General features: G+C 42.8%; 1 protein-coding gene across 1 annotated transcript; it reads right to left on the minus strand.

The window, feature by feature from the left end:
- Positions 1 to 15,088: 15,088 nt before the first annotated feature.
- On the minus strand, positions 15,089 to 15,274 carry SEPMUDRAFT_32438 (uncharacterized protein; the record flags this gene model as incomplete). The annotated part of the gene is made up of 1 exon (XM_016908493.1): positions 15,089 to 15,274. A coding segment is annotated over one exon (186 nt), but the record flags the coding sequence as incomplete, so codon positions are not given.
- Positions 15,275 to 15,474: the final 200 nt, after the last annotated feature.

Below are 15,474 nucleotides of genomic sequence, written 5' to 3' on the forward strand. Positions count from 1 at the left end.
TTCAGATTTTCCTTTTAGGCAACTAGGTATACCGCTTAGTCAAGCAGATTTTTAGTATAGCGACGAGGATATAGGTACCTAGGATTAAGATATCTTGCTTAGCTAAGACTACAATCCTTTCGATTATCTAGATTTGGAGGAGACGGGTCCTAATTCTCTCTAGGAGAGTCGACTAGATATAGAGAGAGAGGATAAAGAAGAGGAGTCGTAGTAGGAGTTTGACGAGGAGATAACAGAATTAGAGGATATAGCAAGGGCAGCGTATACGGTAGCTATAGATCAAGCGAATAATCGGGGTACGTAAGAATTTATAGCTAGGGGAAGTATCGACAAGATACTAAGTATACTTATAGAAGAGCCTATTACCGAACGAGACAGACTAGAGATAGAAATTTCAGCTCGCTTTATCCTTAGAGCTACTTGTTTAAGGACCCTATTATTAATAAGGACGGAGCCGGCTTTCTAAGCGGCCTAGCGAAGAATAGAGATACGTAAGGCCTAGAGAGTAAGGCAGTAGTATATAGTAACAGAAAGTCGGTTTAAACACTAGATACGCGTTCTAGCTAGGCTAGAGAAGGAGATATTAAAGCATTTACTATAAGCCTAAGATCTGAAGTGATTTGGTTTTTCTAATTTTCGTAGTCGGCAGGTATAGTCGGTAGGTATTGTTAGCTATAGAAGGAGATGTCGAAGTACTTACTATAATCTTCTAATCTAAATTAATCTGCTTTTTCCCAATTCTCGTAGTCGGCAGGCATAGTCGGCAGCTATTGTTAGCGATTTCAGGCAGTACGGTATATACGAGGCTTATTACTGTTCAAGAAGCGCTTACTATGTTTATTCTATATCTAGAAGAGGTTTTACGTAATACCTATCGCAATACCTATTAGGTATACCTATTAGGTTTTTTCCGTTAGGTTGTACCTAGCTTATAAGCTAGGTACCTACCTTATTTGCGGGGTTGGGTATTAACGTTAGGTTGTACCCAACCTATACCTAACCTAACCTATAACGAGGCCTAGTAGCGCTATCGTTGTCCTTATATACTCGGGTCCTCTTTAGGTAGATAGCGAGGTCGGGCTCGACTTACGGCTCGTTACTCGGTATATCGAAGAGGCAATTGAGGTCCTAGTAGTCCTACTATATATCCGACGCCTTACGGCCTACGACGAGGAGCCCGTCCTATAGGCCGGCGCTAAAATAGACCTAGTTAGTATATCGGTAGTATACTATCTAGAGTATATAGTTCCGCTAGTAGGCGAGGACGTCTTCTATATCGTCCTCGTCCTCGTCCTCGCTCTTGCCCTTATTCTCGCCTTAATTAGAACTAAGATCGAACGTAGAGCGTAACCCTACGAAATAGGTTTTAATAATCCCGACCGTTAACTATCGCTAGGTAAATACCGAGAGCAGCGGTCCTACTACTCGGAAAGTAGTATTATAGAGGACGGTACTTAGACGTTCGGTAGGCTAGCGCTTCCTATAGCTCTTCTATAGGTAGGCCGACTGCTTGTATATAGAGGACATATACTTGCTAAGGATATATTATAGAGGCTATATATAGTAGAGGTAATCTAGGACGAGGTTCGATACCGCCGGATAGAGAAAGCGGAAGTTCTGCTTTAGTTGCCTAGTAATAGTAAGGCCCTTATAGTACTGTATATAAATAACTATATAGCATTAGTAGATAGCAATAGACCGAGGCGACATCGTATTCGACTACGTTATCGATATAAATTCGGATATATATAGTAGCTAGCTACCGGTAAGGTAGATTAGAGCTATAAGGTACTCTAGGAATATCTATACCTCGGCCTCGTATAAGGATAGAGCGTTATCGGCCTAGCGGATCTCCTTCCTAGATCCTTCGATAAAGGGCTCGATACCGGTATCGAGGATAGTATAGAGCGCGAAGGGCTATATATACGTTATAAGATGCTCGTTAGTATAGTAGCGCGTAAAGTCGAAGCTAGGCGTCGAGTTGCTAATATTATCCTATAGCCGGTCGGCCGTTATTAGAAAGAGAGTCCGGCCGCTAAGGAGAGTACGATAGAGGACGTACTAGGCGTTATAGTACGCCCTCCGGATTATAGCTCTAATACGGCTTATATCGTAGCTTACGCCGTAGTAGTAGGCGACTATACTACTCTCCTAGCTTATATAGTAGCGGAAGACAGTAGAGCGCGTATAGTATATTAACTGCCTCCGGAGACAGACGACCTTACCTACTACTATCTCTCTAGAGGGGGATAGATAGTTACTAGCTATAGTACAGATAGTATTAGTTAATTAGTTAGGGTAGAAGGCGTAGCGATAGGCGTCGAAGACGACGAGTTAGGTAATCTAGATAATAGTAGATAGGTAACTCGTATAGTTGTATAGCTCGATCTAGGCGCCTATACTAGGTAAGATAGCGAGTATCGCGCTAAAACTAACGAGCGGCGATACGAAGGCTAAGTAGCCTACCGTCTCGTTCCGGATTAGGCCTATAAGTAGCAAGATCGTCTAACCTAGGACGTCGATATCCTCTATAGAGTAGTCTCTACGCTCGTCGAGAGCGGCCTATAGCGCCTACTATACTCTTTAGGCTAGCGGGCTAGCGCGAATAATAGTACTAGAGTTAACGGAAGGGGCGGTAAAGTAACTAGTACTAAATAGAATATAGGTAGTATAGCAGACGAGCTGCTTAGCTATAGTATAGTATCTATAAAGAGTATCTACCTCCTTACCGATATAGAAGGGCTTTATACTACCCTCTAGCGCCTATAGGACTAGCGCTATATAGCCGGGGATAGAAAGGTAGTAAGCTAGGCCCGGTCGAGTAGCGTTATACGCTCGACCTAGAGTAGTATCGAGGTAGAAGAGAACGGCGGCAAGGAACGGCTCGCTACTAGCCGAAGGAAGGGAAAGTATATACAAGGCCTTAATCTCCTTACAATCGAGCTTAGCGAGGTATACAAGAATGCCTATTAAAGAGACCTAGTCCTCGAGCGTCGACCGGTGCTTAGATATAGAGCTTACCCTCTAGAGGGCAGCGTTTCTTTCTTAGTAGCGTAGCTTTAGAAGCTCGAGTTCTATAGCGACAAAGAACTTGCGATTATTAGCGCTATACTTATATAGTAGCGGCGGCTCTCTGTCGTCCTCTCTCGTTATCTCCTAGAATCGTACCTCGGTATTAGTCTTCTACTTATAGGCCTAGAAGAGCGTCTAGTAGGAGATACCGACCTTCTATTAGCTATTTAGGATCTGTTTTAACTACGTCCTCTTATTACTAGCCTTACTCTAGACGACTATACTATAGTTCTCTACCGAATAGTCCCGGATAGCTTAGTACGTTTAGTATACCTAGCTATATACTTTCCTATCCGACGACTAGTAGTTATACGCGAATCTAGTATAGATAGGAATCCTAGAAATAGGCTCGTTAGCGGCGGTAGGGTAGATAACGTCCTCGGGGCAGTATACGAGGTTAGAAAGAGTCGCGATAGCCTTAATAACTTAATATCAATACTCGAGGTCTAGAGATTTATATTTCTAGAGAAGGTAGGTCGAAACGCCCTTAGGGATAACGGCGTACTTGTACCGATTATATATAAGGATACGGCGGTCGGGAAAGTAAGTAAATACCTAGGCGAGGGTATCTATTATATAGTATTAAGGATCGAGAGGAGAGGCGATAGGGTATAGGCAAGGTCGTTTAGTACGGCTCGAGGAAGAGTAAGCGTAGAGAGTCGGAGAGAAAGGATATAGCGTCCGGTAGGCTACTATCTATAATAGTAGCTTTAATAGCGCTAGGGGACGACGACCTATAGCTATTGCTCTAGCGCCGGCGCCCTCCTAAGGGATATAGGATTATCGCCTAGTTATTAGGTATAGGTTAGCTATCGTCTATCTATACTAAACTTTACGATCTATCTCCTATTAGTAGGGAGTAGATCTCTAGCGAGCGATACGTACGCTATACCGACTAGTCTAGTAAGGATCTAGCGATTCCGAGGGTACTAGTAGGAGTAGCTCGAGATCTAATTAGCTATAGGGTAGGCGACTACGACTAGGCGTAGTACCGCTATAGGATACTTAGAGAAATAATAGTAGTAACTTAGGAATCTATACTAGGTTGTATAAGGATAGAGTATAGTACCTGTCCTATATCGAGCGAGCGACGGCCTATAGGGTAAGTATAGTACTTAGATTAGTAAGGCTATACTCCCTCTAGCCTTATAGTCCTTCTTAGTATAAGGCAAGGGTAGATTTCTACCTATAGTATAACGACGCTAGCTAGCGAAGTTCGTTCGGAGTAGGTCCGGTAGTAGTCCTAGTAATAGTAGTATAGGTATCCTATTATAACGACTATCGATAGGGCGAGCGACTATATATCCGGTACTATCGCCGATTGCTTTCTTCGAGGTAAGGCTCTTAGCTAGTCCTCTAGTAGGTAATCTCCTAGTAACGATACTAATAGAAGGCTTCCTAACCTAATAGCGATCGAGCGAATCTTATCGGAGGGATTCGAATTAAGGAGGGTAGAAGCTAGGACGATTAGTAGCAAGCGATATACTAGGCTACTAAAAGGAGGAAAGAGAGGATATATACTATAGCTCTTCGGCTAGCTACTCTTCTCGATACCCTTCTTCAAGCTTATATAATAGTAGAATATCGATATCTAACGCCGATATAACCGCTATACTCCTATATAACCCGGCCGACGCGACGACGGGGACGTAGCTAGATAGGGTCTACGCTACGAACGCGGGAGACCTTAAAGCCCGGCTAGCGTATATCCTAAAGTAGAATATAGTAGATTAGCTAGAATAGACGTCGTCGGAAGGGATAGAAGGTACGCTCTTAGAGCGCCTATATTATAAGGAGGATACGCGACCGCTAGAGGAGAGGTTATATAAGATCCTAGGCGAATTTAGGGACTATCTAGAAGGCGCGTAGAATACGATTATATATCTATTTTAGTATACGCTATTCGAACTTCGGCTAGATATAATCCCTAGTAATAGGCGATAGAGGCTTCTAGAACTGCTCGCAACTCTAGATAATACTAAGATCTTATAACTAAACCTAACGCTAGGGCTATCGACGATTTCTACGAAGCTTAGGAGCTTACGGATTATCGACGTAGCCTAGAGCAAAGACTAGTAAGACAAGTTATAGCCTAAGACGTAGATAATAGTAGCTTCTCCGAAGGCGGCGTCGAAGCGACTATTATATATTATTATAGCGAACTATAAGTAAGGCTTTACTATCGATACGGTATAGGACATATAGTTAAAGGCGCGCGATACTAGACTTAACCTAGAGCGACGTATACGTATAGGCAGTTAGGTACTACTAGATAAGTATATAATCGTATCTAACGTTACTATATTAAATATATATAGTAGCTAGGGAGCACTCCGTCGGATAGCGGAGGTATTTATACCTAAGCTATAGAAGGATAAGGTTATACTATAAGTAGTAGGCAACTAGGCTACTTTAGCGAGAGGGTATAGTAAGGCTAGAAGCGGAGAAGGGGTCGGGTAGCGGAAGCGTAAGAGGGTAGACAATATAAGGGTAGGTAGAATTAAAGACAAGGAGGAGGAGGAGAGCGAGGAGAATAGGGACGTTAATAGCAAAGAGGGAGGTAGGCTAGCGGGCGGCTAGCGTTTATATTCGCGTTCAGATCGGTATTCCTAGTTATATTCTAACGTAGGATCCTATTCGTAGGAATAGGACGAAGGTAGTATAGCCGACGAGCGACGGGTATATAAGAGAGTCCGCGTTATATAGAGGCTACAAATGTTCCTCGGCTATACGACTTAGAAGCGGGAAGGCTAGTATTATAGTAGATATCGGCGTTCGACTAAGAAGATGCTCGACGACTATCTCGGGCCCTTTTATACTACTTTTTTATATCTTAATCGGAAGTACTACTATTAGGAGTCGGATAAGGAGAAGGGTAGAATAGAGGAGGGCGGACAATAGAGTCCTATAGGGTTACTCCTAGATATAGAGGCGCCTCCGACGACCGAGTAGGAAGGTAAGAAAGAGGACAATATAAAAGGATAAGATATGTAGGCTAAAGTATCTAATAGAAATGTACTACTCGAATCGCTTAGGAGAAGAGTAGGAATGCGTCTTCTCCCTCTGTTTATAAGTGTATCTTCGGAGTACCCGGAGGTTCTAGCCTCTCGGGTCTAATTTGGAATATCTCGATCTAAGATCTCCTACTCTAACTCTCTATAAACTATCTTAACTCGGTATCGGCGGTAAAGGTCTAGCCTAAACCCTCTTAAATCGTAGTAGCCTATTCTGGCCTATCTTAGGTACTCCTAGGCTATTCCGGGTCTGTCCTAAGATATCTGTATCGCTGTCTAGTCTAGATCCTAATATTGCCCCCCCTGTTTTTACAGTTATCCTCGACTATATAGGCCCCTGTTTTTTCTCTTTGTTCCTAGGACAATAAGGCATTAAGTGAATAAACCTATAGAAAGTAATAGATCGCATTCGTCCGCCCTAGAATCTAATAGAGCCTTTTCCGGCGAATGCCTTCTTTTAGTATAGAAAAGGGCGTCTTTTCCTAACAATTTTCTCTCTCCTTATACTAATATTGCCGCTTTCCTAAAATTTTGTAAGTAAACTATTTTTCCTACCCCCTGTCTTAATAACTCCTTCTAGAGTAACCGGGGCTTTCTGGCCTATTCTAGAGTATTCTTAGCTAATTTGGATAGTAGTATACCTATCTAATTCGTCCTACTATAGCTACCGCCTTACTGCCTAACGGCAATCTATACGTTAATTGTATTAGCGTCCTTAGCTCGGCATCGGACGCCGAGGTCGTCGATACCCTTCGGTACCTCTATCTGTTTCCCCGCCCCTTCGTAGGGACCGGTTAGATAGACCTTAACAATACCCTCCGTAGTCTTTAAGATACTAGTCCCGTATCTTGCTAGAAGTATACTACTCGGTCCGGCTACTACTTCTAGGTATCGTTCCGGCCTATTCTAGGGCGTCTTAGCCTAGACCGGTCCTAACCTTCTTATAGGTACCTGTAGTATTCCGAGGTAGTATCGAATTTATCGATAGCCTCCGTTGTACAAACGATCTTAACGATACTACGCCTACTAAGCGCTAGGCCAATGCGGTAAAGGCTAGGACGTTTGCCGACGCGTTCTACAAGACCCTTAAGGGGTATATATCTCCCCGTCGCCCTATTCCGGGCCGTTTTAGGGCGTTGCTAACTAAGTTTAGTAAATTTCCCTCGTTCTAGAGGGTTAATAATCTTTATATCTATCTTAGCGGTCCCTAGATAGATAAGTCTAGACCCTAGGTTAATCCTGTTATCGCCTATTACCGGGCTAAGCAGGAGAGGGAGGCGCTTAGTATAGAGGGTACCCTAAAGAAGAAGAAAGTCGCCTCCGTATACGTACAACCCGACTAGGTAGCTCCTCGGTCCCGGCTTAAGTAGGCAAATACTACTATCTATAGTTTGTATAAGTATATCGACCGGGTAAATCGAGTTTTAGTATATATTCCCCCTATCTAGCTTATTCCGGGCTATTCTAACCCGTCTTAGAGCAAGCACTCCGCCAAAACCCCCCTTCGCTACGATCTCTATAAGTTGCGGCTACTAAAAGTCTCTTAGGCGATAAAGCGGACCGGCCTAAAGGCCGATAATTCCGAAGGCGATAATTCCCCTATAGGAGAGGATAATAGTAGAGATAATAATAAGTCCTCTTAGGCGAATTAGGGTTACTAGGTTATTCTAGGCTATTTTAGGCCGTTTCTAGGGTATTTCGGGTATTTATAGATAATACCCCTTCTGTTTGTATAGTTCTTCGCAACAATGCTTTTTCTCGCTAGTAAATCATTAATATATTTCCTTATATATACTATATAATAGGTTCTATATATTTCTGCCCTAAGGCGCCCCCTTCCTACGGGATTTCCGCTTTAACGCCTTGATGTATATTGTCTCGGGTGCTTCCCGACCCTTTGCTTCCCGATTTATACGGTTTTGGTATACCTTTATTACTATAGGGCTAATATTGCTCGCTAGCTCCTAGGAGTTATCTTCCTCTCTATACCCTTTCTATAAAACTAGATACGCCTATCGTCCCTGCCTGTCTATCTTCTACCTATCTCCGTTTAGACGCTCTCTCTTTGATATAACGTCAAACTTTCGGAGCGGATTGATATAACGTCAAACTTTCGGAGCGGAGATACCCCGGACCGCTACGCTTTTTAAAGAGCGTCTAAGGACAACCTACGTATAGACAGCTAGTTACTTCGTTATCTTTTTTTCTATTATTCTAAGACGTTTATTAACTACATCCTATATATAGAAACCTACGAAAGTGATCCTAGAAAATACTCTTAGCAATACGACACTACTATCCTCGGAACCTTAATCTGAAACCTGCGTCCTAGATTTGCAAATAACACTGATTTTGAGCGTAAGTAATTATCGATAACCTATATTAAACTCGACAACGATTACAGATATAGCTATCTAGCCTTTACAAAAGTCGCTTAGAATTAGCCTAGCGAACTCCTCCAAGTGTCGCTATAACTATACGACTAAGTACTAAATTAGTATCGTTATCGGGCGAGCCGATAAGCTATATCAAACTCGACAACGACTATAGATATAGCTCCCTAGCTATTATAAAAGTCGCTTAGAATTGGCCTAGCTAACTCCTCTAAGTATCGCTATAACTATACGACTAAGTACTAAATTGGTATCGTTATCGGGCAAGCAGTCGGTTAAGCTATTATTCTAAGACGTAACAACGACTACCGATATAGCTCTCTAGCCTTTATAAAAGTCGCTCAGAATTAGCCTAGCGAGCTCCTCTAAGTATCGCTATAACTATACGACCAAGTACCAAATTGGTATCGTTGTCGGGCGAGCAGTCGGTCGAGCAGTTAGTCGAGCAATTATTTTAAGACGCGATAGCTAGACGAGCAGTTATTCCGAGGATTATTCTAAGATACGAGCAGTTATTCCGATAATTGTTCTAAGACGCGACCGTTATTCCGAAGATTGTTCTAAGACGCGACCGTTATTCTAAAGATTGTTCTAAGACGCGACCGTTATTCCGAAGATTGTTCTAAGACGCGACAGCTAGGCGAGCAGGCAGTCTAAGGATTGTTCTAAGACGCGACAGCTAGGCGAGTAGTTATTTAGAGGATTGTTCTAAGACGCGATAGGCCTGTAGTCGTTCCGAGGAATTCTTCTAAGACGCGATAGCTAGACGAGCAGTTATTCCGAGATTCTTCTAAGACGCGATAGCTAGGCGAGCAGTTATTCCGAGGATTGTTCTAAGACGCGACAGCTAGACGAGCAGTTATTCCGAGGAATTGTTCTAAGACGCGACAGGCCTATAGTTATTCCGAGAATTGTTCTAAGACGCGAGAGCTAGGCAAGTAGCTATTCCGAGATTCTTCTAAGACGCGACAAACGGGCGAGCAGTTATTCCGAAGATTGTTCTAAGACGCGACAGTCATTCCGAGAATTGTTCTAAGACGCGACAGGCCTGTAGTCGTTCCGAGGAATTCTTCTAAGACGCGAGAGCTAGGCAAGCGAAGTCATTTCGAGCAATTCTTCTAAGACGCGACAAACGGGCGAGTAGGTAGTCATTCCGAGGAATTCTTCTAAGACGCGATAGCTAGGCGAGTAGTTATTCAGAGGATTGTTCTAAGACGCGACAGTTATTCTAAGGGATTCTTCTAAGACGCGACAAACGGGCGAGTAGGTTACAGGTAGTTATTCCGAGGAATTCTTCTAAGACGCGACAAACGGGCGAGTAGGCAGTTATTCCGAGATTCTTCTAAGACGCGATTCTTCTAAGACGCGATTCTTCTAAGACGCGATAGTAATTCTAAGGATTGTTGTAAGACGCGATAGCTAGGCGAGCAGTTATTCCGAGGAATTCTTCTAAGATACGAAAGCTAGGCGTCTTACTCGGAATTCTTCTAAGACGCGAAAGCTAGACGTCTTAGAACAATTAGATAATCGATCGTTCTTATAGAGTACCTAGTTAATTGTTTTGAGATATATAATCCGTACGTCTTAGAACAATTCTAGTAGAGTGTCGTATACTAATACGCCTATATACCGTACGTCGTAGCTTGCGTTACTGCCGTCGCTTTTCGACGTATAGAAGTTGCGAGGCGGCGAACCTTCGTAAGGTACGCGTACATTAAGCTAGGCAGCAATACCGACTATATAGGAGACGAGTATAAGGTACCTTATACAAGAGCGACACAGTTCTATATAGTCGTATTTAAATACACTTTGCCTTTATAATCGAGTTGTTGCGGCAGTAGCTATATTATTAGCTAGGCTCTAATACCCGACAATCGTTCAGCCCGCGCCGGGCGTACTTACTATAAGGGCCTCTAGGGCGGGCTATACCTATCTCCTAGATCTAGGCGACCCTAGAGTATCGATAGATACTATCAAATTTGCTAGCGTCGGCCTAAGCAACGGCCAAATTCTACCGATAGTCGGAGATCGACTACTACTTATTAACCGCCCTAGGGCGGTAAACCTTGTTAAGCACTAGGCGCGTACCTAGTAGACGGCTAGGCGAAGGCGCAGTCCTCTTAGGAGAAGTAACTATAGCAGGCAAGAGAGGTAGTAGTAGCGGTAGTAGCGGCGGCGAAGCTAGGGCGATAGTAGCGATAGTAGCGATAGGAGCGACAGAAGCGATAGAAGCGATAGAAGCGATAGTAGCGAGAGTAGCGACAGTAGTAGTCGTTTCGTCGTCGTCGTCGTCGTCGTATATATTATTTATACTACGCTTGCGTAAGTATTATAACTAAGCTATTCTCGCGTTAAAAGCAACTTATAGGAATCTACTACCGAAATCGTCGTCGTCGTCGTCGTCGAGTACGTAGATAGGGGCGGAAGCAGTAGCAGCCGTATTAGTAGTAGCCGTAGTAGTATTAGCAGTAGTATTAGTAGCCGCTTTAGTAGCCGTAGTAGTAGCTATAGTAGTAGCCGCTTTAGCAGCCGTAGTAGTAAGCGAGAGCTTGCGCAAAAACAAGCGGTTCTCTTCTATACTAGCTTCTAGGGCTAGTTTGGTTTCGGCCGCGAAGCGGCGGTCGAACAACTCGTCGCTATTCTTATTAGCTTTGTTATTCTAGTAGGCTAGAGGAATGTATATATCTAACTATTGCGCCTAGCCTAGCGCGATAGGCTACTTCTCGTTGCCCTACGGGCAATAGCGGCGCAGCATACTTAATATAATAGCTATAATCTGTTAGCTATTGTTCTAAGATATAGCGGTATTGTTCTAAGATATAGTAGTATTGTTCTGAGACGTAATAGTATTGTTCTAAGACATAACAGTATTGTTCTAAGACGTATAGACAGTATTCTTCTAAGACGTATATATATACAGACCAAGACTCTTCGATTATCGGTAGAAGGCCGAACAGCTGTCTTGCTATAGCGGCGGCGGTAGCGGCGGCGGCGCCGCGGGTAGGGGTAGTAGTAGTAGTACGGAGGAGGAGGCGGCGGCGTCGGCGGCGGCGGAGGGTATATGTATGTATGTATATATATGTATGTATATACGCGCGCGCGCGTATGTGTGTGTATATGTATACGTGTCTGTATATATATATAAAGAAGAAGAAGAAGAGGAAGAAAAAGGTAACGAGTAGGGTAAGGAAGAAGAGATAGATGCTACTACATTCTATTGTCGTCTACCTTACGTTAAGTAAGTTATAAGCGGTATATAACTTGATTTTAGCAACGACACTTGAATAGGTAGATATCTTCTTATTATTAGGGTTATTGGCTTTTCGTCCTATAGAGCTCGACTCGTTACGTCTATACGTATATCTCTATATAGTATAGTAGCATCGTAAAGCTTTCAATTTATAGGGCTGTCGACTAGGGAGGAATAGTATATAGCTTCGTACGTACCAAATCGACTATATGTATACTATACATCGCTGTCGAAGTTGTCTACTACAATATACGTTATACAAGATAACAATAGGAGTAGATAGGTAGATAGGTATAGAAGACATAATGTTCAATAATTAGTTCGACTCGGGCTTAGTAGAAGCGCGGCGCGATTTACATTTGTTTTAAGACGTACCGCTCCTACGTCTTAGAACAATTTGCTATCGGCTATCGCTACGTATACATCTTAGAACAATTCGCTACTAGCAAGCCGCCTATTACTACATATACGTCTTAGAACAATTCGTTATCGGCTATTACTACGCATACATCTTAGAACAATTCGCTACTAGCTATCGAAACTATATATCTTATCTCTTAGTCGGCAGGTATATTCCGCCTTAGATTGCGACGACGCGGTTGCGCTATAGGGGTAGAACCAACAGTCGCAGACGTACTAGCAGCAGTAGAAGAGCTAGTAGTAGTAGAAGAGCTAGTAGCAGTAGAGGAGCTAGTAGCAGTAGAGGAGCTAGCAGTAGCAGAGGAGCTAGCAGCAGTAGAGGAGCTAGCAGCAGTAGTAGATATAGGAGAGCGACTAAGGATATCTCTTCGTCGTAGCGCTTCGAATGTATTAGCCGATAGGATACGGCTACTATTACGGGTTAGAGTAATACTACTACAGAATAGATCCTCTGTTCGACCTACTACTATATAGGGTAATGCTAGGCCCGGCGACAATACTACTAGACTTAAACTAAGGCCGCGCTTCTCTATACGAGCGGCTTCTTCGGCATCGACCTGTCTGCCGCTAATAGCAGTTATAATTAGGTTGCCCTCGTCGTCGAACTTATATACTAGGCTATACTAGTTCTCGTTTTGCTAGGTCGTTGTACAGATACGGCCGCTACGGCGCTGTTTATCCGTCTTACGCAAAGCTCGTAATACTACTAGTATATCGAATATCGGGTTAGAGAACTCGTTATCTCCGCTACCTCTACGACGAGCTCTTAGTCGCTCGGCAGAAGAACGTCTATCCGGTATTCGCGGTACTAATATAGTACGTCCCTTTCCTCGAACTCGCTACTAAGTACTATATAGCTCCGCTAATTGCTCCGTTTGTATCCGACCGGCGGCAGTATATATTATACGACAAGCTAATATACCGGCCTTCGTAGAAGCGACTATAGCGTCTTGCTAGTTCTAGCGATAATTATCTATTAATAGGGTACGCCTAGCCGGACCTATAGTCCGAGCCTATCCTTTTGCCTATCTCTTATCTACTAGTCTTGTCTTAGCTTCTATCCGATACTAAGTATAGTCTCGTTGTATTATCGGGTTGATTGCGTTTATCTAAGAACGAATACGGAATATTAGAATATCGCTACTTAGGTCTATATTGTCCGGGTTCGACGTATACTACTTGTAGAACTTAGGTACGTACTCTTTAATATCCGCTTCGACGATCTTAGCGTTAGCATCGTTGTCTAGGAATAGCTATATATTGTTTATTATACGCGAGAGTTCGAATACTAACTCGGTAGGAATAATTATATCGAATAGGACTTCGAACAGCATGTTCTATAGGGGGTCTCTAAAAGTACGATTAGCTCTAGCTTCGAACTATAGAATCAAATGTACTATTCTAAAGGTAGCCTTGCTACTAGCTCTCGGTTTCGCTATTAGCTTCGGTAGCTCTAGTACTTCGACGTCCTACTCGGCGAGATCTTCTAATACAGGATTGTAATAGCTATAGTACTTCTCTATACCGAGTACTATCGCCTTAGCTAGGTATATCTTAAGGTCTTCCCTATAGTACTCGTATAACACTATACAGAAGCATAGCCGTATAGCTAGATTCGGATAATAGAACTAGTTCTATAGGCGACGTATAATCGGAGGGAGCTTGTCTCGTATAGATATTATAAACTCTGTCTAACTACGATTCTTTAGGTTTAGATCGTACGTATCAACTACGACCGTATAATCCTCTACTACGGTATTATCGTTGTCCTCGTCGCTATCCTTATTACTAATCTTAATACCGTAACCGATGTTAGTATCCGTAAAGTCGTCTGCGGGGGTCTCTACGTATTAGAGGCCGGATAGACGCACTAGTCGATAGGTAACAACAGATCGGGGTTGCCGATATTCCGTAGGATCGGTACCGGGACGTAGACGGATAGATTAATAGCTTGAACTAGCTAGTACATACCTTATCCTATCGTTAATATACTATAGCAGATATAGCAAGCTATACGCCTAATAGTCTAGAGCGCGACCGGTACGACTAAGGCGTTGTATAATATCGTTAATGTCTTTCGTAATAGCATTCCTTAGCTATACGACGAACTTAACATTAGGGAAGTTAGTACTAGTAGCAATCGCTAGCGTACCCTATAGGATTCGTATAGTCGAGCCTATAGTCTTGAACTCGTCGTATCGGAGGTCTTAGTCTATAGTAGCGACGTAGGCTGTATAGAAGCTAACAACCTTAGTTATATTATAACTTCTATTAGTACTAGTTATAGTATACTTCTTCGTTAGGTCCTCGATGTCCCTCGTAATATTTACTAGCTACTAGTAGAAGCGCTAAACAGTACTATCTACGAAGCCGATACTATCGATAAAACAAAGCGCTTTATCGATCTTTTCGGGGGTCGCCTCGCCGGCGTCGTTTACTACGTACTTTAGAAGCTAGTACAGACAATTCTATAGTATACTAAGTCGTTCTTAGGGGATCTTCTTAAGGATATACGATATATTAGGACGATCGATACTACTACGAATGATCTGTGTCTTAAATCGCTTATCGCCGACCGCTCTGAAGCCCGCCCTCTATAGTACAAAGTCTATCGTATCGTAGGAAACAGTCGTAGAGGCACCGATTATAACTGTATTAAACCGAAGGATATTATATAATTCCTATAGCTAGCCGAACTCCTTACGAAAATCAGACCCCTATTTGTAGACAAGATGAAGCTTATCGATAATTACGAGTCCAATATAGTCTGCAATCTCGCGTAGAATCTCCCTCGTTTTAGGCAGAGAGGCGGTCTCTAGCGACATAAAGATATACTATATCTTACGAGCGCGAATCTTGTCTATAATACTTAGATCCAGCTTACGGTTCTCTACTATAATATTAACGATATTAACTAGGCCTTAAGACTCCCTTTCTAGCTAGCTTAGAGCTCTTCTTATATTACTAGCTTGCTCCTCCTCTAGCCGGTTCAGTAGTATAATTTGGAGAGCAACTAATCTAGTTAATATAGAGAAAGTATAGAATATCAGACTCTTCCTACCCCTAGTCCTCTCTACGACTACGACGTCTTTATAGCCGTAGACAGCCGCAAAGACGGCATTAATCTAAAGCTGTAAAGGTACAAAGTTCTTGTCTTTATAGAATGTATTAAGGTACTATTTCAAGCTTGCTTCGATAATCGGCTTAGCAAGAGATATCTCTAGATCCTATAGGCTAGTATTATAGATTAAGAGCTAAAGACGTTCGAGTTCGTTAATATAGGGAATGTCGAGAAGCCGCCTCCTAAACTATATAGTAACTACTC

The sequence above is a fragment of the Sphaerulina musiva genome, assembly GCF_000320565.1.
Source record: "Sphaerulina musiva SO2202 unplaced genomic scaffold SEPMUscaffold_1, whole genome shotgun sequence".
Taxonomy (NCBI): Eukaryota; Fungi; Ascomycota; class Dothideomycetes; order Mycosphaerellales; family Mycosphaerellaceae; genus Sphaerulina; species Sphaerulina musiva.